Source organism: Epinephelus fuscoguttatus, linkage group LG6 (genome assembly GCF_011397635.1).
Source record: "Epinephelus fuscoguttatus linkage group LG6, E.fuscoguttatus.final_Chr_v1".
NCBI lineage: Eukaryota > Metazoa > Chordata > Actinopteri > Perciformes > Serranidae > Epinephelus > Epinephelus fuscoguttatus.
Genome location: NC_064757.1, coordinates 21960944 through 21967161, shown reverse-complemented (window position 1 = coordinate 21967161; position 6218 = coordinate 21960944). Strand labels below are relative to the sequence as shown.

General features: G+C 40.1%; 1 protein-coding gene across 2 annotated transcripts; it reads right to left on the bottom strand.

Annotated features, from left to right (window-relative positions):
• Positions 1 to 3403: 3403 nt before the first annotated feature.
• si:ch211-113d22.2 (uncharacterized) lies at positions 3404 to 6017 on the bottom strand. 2 transcript variants are annotated; one of them, XM_049578995.1, is made up of 3 exons: positions 5899 to 6017; positions 5402 to 5515; positions 3404 to 4701 (listed from the first exon to the last, which is right to left on the bottom strand). In XM_049578995.1, exons 1-3 carry the CDS (start codon positions 5945 to 5947, stop codon positions 4487 to 4489), a joined length of 378 nt encoding a protein of 125 aa, XP_049434952.1. In that variant the 5' UTR covers positions 5948 to 6017; the 3' UTR covers positions 3404 to 4486. The 2 variants fall into 2 exon arrangements, with proteins under 2 accessions (XP_049434952.1, XP_049434951.1); XM_049578994.1 differs by having other exon boundaries at positions 5402 to 5542; positions 5899 to 6014.
• Positions 6018 to 6218: the final 201 nt, after the last annotated feature.

The window sequence follows — 6218 nt, the reverse complement described above, 5'->3', positions numbered from 1 at the left end:
CAAATTTTCCCAGCACCCCACCTCCATTATTATTACTATCATTATTATTATTAGTGTTATGTTGCAGTGTATATTGCCCCTAAATTTCGTTCCAAGTCCTTCTCTACATTGTCAAGTGTTTCTGGTAAGGAAACACTAATCTCTTTTGCTTCAGTCTATTGTAGTTTTATGCCAAAAAACAATCATATTAAAATTATCTGAACTAAAGAAAATACAGCCAGCCTTAAAAACCCAATATATGTAATCTGTGAGATACTGTAGAGTGTAACCTTGGTGTCCTCAGCAGTAGTTGTTGCAGCCCTGAACAAAAGTATAGCATTAATTTTGGTTAAGATGGGACATCTAGAGAGGTCAGTTTCCCTTATACCATATTCCATATATTATTAAAAAAAAACAAAAAAAAAACACTTTTAGAAATAGTCCTAATAGAAAACCCCCAAAATTTACCGACTCGTCTTTGCACAAATATTTTTGTGGAAGAAATAAATCATAAAAAGCTATGTGGTTGCAACATTGCAAACAATATTTCCTCAGCTGCCAGTTGCTTGTTTGGTTAAAAGCCAACAGTTTGAGCCTGGGCTCCAGCCAAATGGTCATCTGGAACCGTTGGTTTCATTTTTAACATGCAGAACATGTGACCTCACAGTGTCAGTCATGACAAATACTATGAAGCAACATCTCTGAACAATGCAAACCACTAGAGTGCAAACATCAGTTTGAATTTAGCATCACAGAGAAAAATTACATAAGAGATAGATTAAATATTAAGACACAAACCATGGGAACTTCTTCTTAGTGTGTAAGCAGTAGCCTGAAGGAGCTGAGTGTTGTCATTGAAAGCTGTCGGAGGAAATTCAGGGGTTGCTGATGCAGAACGGTCCTTTTTAGAGACTTACATTTCTGAGAGAATAACATGTACATGTAATTTAACTAGTATTAGTGGTAGGTCAACTAAATATGTATTTGCATAGAGATTCAAATAGTTCAATCACTTTTTTTCACATTTTTTGTGCAATTAACCACTAAAACTAGAAACAATAACAAATGGGGCCATGAGAAGAAAGAAATTATTTTTTAATTTTTATTTTACCATTGCTTCTTCACTGTTATTGAATCCCCTCTGACCAGCCTTGCTACTTTTTTTCCTTTCATCCTGAGCACTGTAAAGATACATGCATTGGTCAGGCAGCCACCACAACACATTTGACCTTTCACCTTTGTATAGTGCATGTACAAAAGAGCAGGTGTTGCAGTGCTCACTGCTCACTTAGACTCGGCGTCATCATGGTTAAACCTCACGAATCTCAGTATAAAGAAGAATCACCATGATCATACTCAAGCAAATCCCTCTCAAGCATCTTCTGGGTCTTCTTGGCCTGCTGCCCCCATGACCCAGCCCCAGTTAAGCAGATGAAAATGGATGGATTGATGGATACTCAAGCAAATACACGACACTGAAAACCTCAACTGAAAAAACATATATTTATATTAACAAATGTTCAGAGAAGTTGTTGCATGCTATTTTAGAAGTTAGCTGAGTAATCCTGCTTGGTGCCTGTGAACAAGTGGAAACTTTTTGCAGTAAACTCATTTGAGTTGCTTTTTTTTTTTAGCTTGTGTGGTTTTTATATCTTATTTATTTTGTTATAATTTGGTGTGTCATGTAAATTGTAGTTTGATTGTTAAGTTACAAAGTAGTTTGAAATACTTTTTCTGAGTAGCTTTAGTTATCCAAACTAGATTTCTCCCTGCAGTAGCTTTGCTGTAGATCAGCTTATTCCAGTGTGAAGTAACTGGCAGTTTGCAAAGTAGCTTCCCCAACACTACATGTAATAATGTTATCCGCCATTTTGATTGTTTTGAAGAACACATTTTTGACGTCCTCTGTTAAACTGTAGGTTTGATTTGTACCAAATTTTCTGTGGATCATCACTGGACCATTCTTACCAACAAATAAAAAAAGCTTGTTGATGTCTATTTTGTTTTGAAGACAGTGACCAGTGAACTTTAGAGGGGGTGTGGCTCAGCACATAAATGGACCTAACTCCATAACTGTTGAGCCAATTGTCACAAAACCCATAGAAAATGTCTATTAAAGTACTAGACACATAATCTGACAGTTTCATTGAAATTGTCCTCTAGAAGCGCCACATATGCAAAAACTGGGCACAGCAGAACACAAATCAGAAATTGTTTATCCAATTTATTCAAAACTTGCAGGATATGTTCCATAATAATGTTGAACCCTGTGTGTAAAATTATTTTGAAACCACTCAATAGGGGGCGCCTCCATTTCCACACAAGTGCATCGGCCTTTTTGCAAAAGTTGTCCATAAATCAATGACAGTTTGTCCAGACATCACCAAACTCTGTGAATAATTTTAATGAAGCATTTGAAGCATGTTCCCAAAGTGTTTCTACACTTGACCAATGGGAAGTGACAGTGTTGTGAAAGAAGAGTGTGGCCCAGCAGAGATGTGGATGTGAATGAGTGAGCATCTGTCTAATCGCCATTGAACCTGATGTTTATCTTTAATGCAGACTGTCAAAGGTCTTGATCCTAGGCAGCTTTCAAGTTTTAAAGGTCTGTGCTGTCTTGAACCCCAGAATCGCCTCTTGTGGCCATATTATCTTCTGTGTTTATGTAAAATCTTAATCTGCAAGGTAGCAACTTGAACATCAGGCGAATGTTGTGGTGTAACAAGCACAGCTGTACTTAATTACAGTACTTCAGTATTTCTTCACTGTTTTACCACCTTTACACCAAGGTGACCACAGTTTGAGTCCTGTGATGAAACTCCAGAGAGACAGTATGAGAGCTCAGAGGATGAACTGAGCTGACCTCCTTGCTTAAACACAGAATCTGGGTTTGGCACACATTTACATCGTCCTTGGTGCTGAGACTGCAACCTTTATAAGTGCTGAAATAACACATATCTGCATTTACAAGACTGGCTCTGTATTCTTTTTTTCTTTCTTTGGGTTAATTTGTGTCCTCTTGTTTAGAGGAAGTGGTTGCACGTCATATGACCTGCCTGAGGAGGGAAATCTACCTCACTGATTTCATTTCCTGTGGCGACTGCACAGGATTCAAGTTACACAGTTGCAGAAGGAAGTCCTGACATTTCCACAGATCCTAATTTTTCTGCTGAATATCACATACTGTTTTCTCTTGACTGTACGCATGCTTTCACGTTGGGGACACTAGATGCATATCAAGGTGATCTTACCCACACACAAACACACAATGTACACACACACACAAAAATAAGGGTGTGGTTGTACCTTTATTCAGATATGCCTGCATGCACAAAAAGTGAATGACTCAAGCAATAACAGCACCATTATGAAAGTATTTGTATTTATTTATTAATTTATTTAACATGTTTTCAATATTGTCGTGTTAAAATACTTTCCCATGGCAATGACACAGTTAAATAATGTGGTTCCATGGCGTCAAGCGAGCTGCACACTAGCTTCCCACCGAGGCACCCCAGCACCTACCCAAACCACACCGAGTCCCTATAACAAAAACCGTGGGTACGTGTACTTCACTTTGTACACACTTATTCACCACAAACACTCTCAGGTTCACAAGTTGCTTTGCAGCTTAACATCACCTGAATGTGAACACACCACTATAGATAATCAAGTTACTATTCAAGTATTTAAATAATGATTAAAACAAAATACAACACAATCAAAGGCGCTGAAGCTGGTATATGGGAAAGACCACCTTCACTGCACCAATGCAGTCATCAGAAAAATGCTTTGTTTGTTTTTGAACAACCTGAAACTCTCACAGCTATGGAAGCCACTTCACACCAGTGTGATGAAAATGAAGATTGTGTGAGTCAATATCATGTAGTCATTATTAGGTAGCTCAAATTAAGGAGACAGGCTCTCAAATTACTGAGTTAGTAGCCCAAATAATGACATAGTATCTCAAAATAATGAATTAATGTCACAAAATAACAACTTAGCATCTCAAAATGACTTAGTGACTCAAAGTAATGAGACAGGCTCTCAAAATACTCAGTATCTCAAAATAATGACTTAATGTCTCAAATTTATGAAAAACTTTCTCAAAATAATAACTTAACTCAGAATAATGACTTTGTAGACTACCTATAAATGAGAGACTTTCAACTAATATAATGACTATATTGCAAAATAATGAGAAAGTTTTACAATAATGACTTGTTTTTAAGTAATGACTTGGAATGATACTAACTCATTGTTTTGAGATACTAAGTCGTAATTTTGAGAAAGTTTCTCATCATAATGACTTACCAGATTTTTATTTTCATCACATTGGCAGACAGGGGCCTTTGTACAAATCATTTTCGAAAACTTCGATTAAAAATCTCTGAGGGGCAGAGTGACAAAGACAAAAGGGTGGGTGGATGGATGGACAACACAGCAAATGATTAAACAGACAAGGAACACATGATGAATCACTGGAGGAAAAGAAAAGTTGAAGTGTTCACAGCTGACTGGCGGCCACGCGCAGCAGCAGGGCCGTGATCAGCAGGACGGGGCTGGAGGCCAGAGCTCCTGCACTGCTGTGGTGACCGTGGCTGTGGCTCCGGTGGGGCCCGTTACAGTCGTCGCCAAAACAGCATTCCATCTTGGCTCCGGAGCCGGCGCCGTTAGCCTTTTCGCAAAATGCTTTGTACGAGCACGACTTCATCACAGTGTCTGTTGAGAAAGAGTGGGACGGAGAGAGGGACGTGTGACGCCGACAGACGTGCACAGTTTAATTGCTTTGAAGTGACTGAAGGTTGACCAGTTATGTTAGTTCAGTATGACGCTGTGAACTCGGTGAACTCCCTCCCACACTCTTCTTCTATTCATCCACACACACACACACACACACACACACACACACACACACATAGACACACACAGATGTAGGCATACAGAGGTTTGTGGTTATCATAAATTGCCGGGATGACATCCAGCAACCTCAAATGATGAGAGGCTGGCTTTATGATCACACACGCACGCATGCACGTACACACACACACACACACACACACACACACACACACACACACACACACACACACACACACACACACACAACAGAAGCAGAAGCAGACAAAGTATTGACTCAGTAATGAAGACGCCATTTATCTACAAAGCATTCAGCCACTCTATATGACTGGTTCCAGTTTTATGGGTTTTAACACTGAGTTCAAACTTCTTCTTTGTCAATGGAAACAGCACGAGCATGATTTTTAAGCTCTACTGACTTCCTTAAAATGCTTCCTCACAGAAGCAGTTGGTTGTCAGTGTCATGCTGACCTCTAGTGAGACTTAAACAATACTTTATTCAACCAAATCATATTTGTGTTGCATGTTTTCCTTGTGTGTTTGTAGGTGTGTGTTAACTCACTGGGTCCTGTGATGGTGGAGCAGGCGTCAGCGTACTGAGGGCAGGAGGTGGAGCCCTGTCGGTTGCAGTCGTCTTCATTGGACGCCACGCATTGGTGACATTTGAGGGCGTGGCCTTTGCAGACAGAGCAGGAGAGAACACCTGACTTGACACTTAGCATGTATGTTCACAGGAGCATAAACATGCAGACAACCATGTTACTGATGGTCCATTCACCCCAGTATGCATCCATACACACACACAGGCACCCATTCGCTTACAGGGACAGGTTTAAATCTGTGACTGATTTATTGAGAAAATGCCCCAAACTGTGCAGACCTCAAGCTCAAACTGCTTTGCCACTGTGTAAATTAACAATCTGCAGCTACAGTCTGCTTTTAAGACACAAAAATCCTGGATCCTCCAGCAATTATTCTGCCAGCAGCTAATGAACTCAGTCTTCCCCCACTTTTGAAACCCCAGAATCCAGTGTTGGTATCAGTGAGGTAGAAACTTACTGTGGCAGGCCAGAGAGATGAGCAGCAGCAGAGCCAGAGCAGTCTTCATGGCAACTGGCCGACTGTGTCTTCCAGAGTCCAGAGCAAGAGTGGATGAGTTCAGAGGAGTGTGTGATGGACGGGACACCAGGGGGTTTGAAGCCAGGAAGGTGTCTGAGGGCATTAAGTTCTTATCTCTATAATCTCCATCTATGCTGCACAGCCAGCAGCCTCTGGTAATGGACTTAACTGGGCAAGCTTTAACAGTGAGACACCGTTACAGCTCAGTGTTATGAACATGATTTTGAGGTCATTTTTTGAGTATCTATAATACTGTTTTT

Excerpts from the sequence above, each read along its gene's own strand:
- si:ch211-113d22.2 (XM_049578994.1), bottom strand. The coding sequence starts at position 5,947 with ATGAAGACTGCTCTGGCTCTGCTGCTGCTCATCTCTCTGGCCTGCCAC. Across the intron at positions 5,543-5,898 it reads CATCTCTCTGGCCTGCCACA|GTGTTCTCTCCTGCTCTGTC; the intron begins GTAAGTTTCTAC and ends GTGTCAAGTCAG. Across the intron at positions 4,702-5,401 it reads CTCCACCATCACAGGACCCA|ACACTGTGATGAAGTCGTGC; the intron begins GTGAGTTAACAC and ends CTTTCTCAACAG.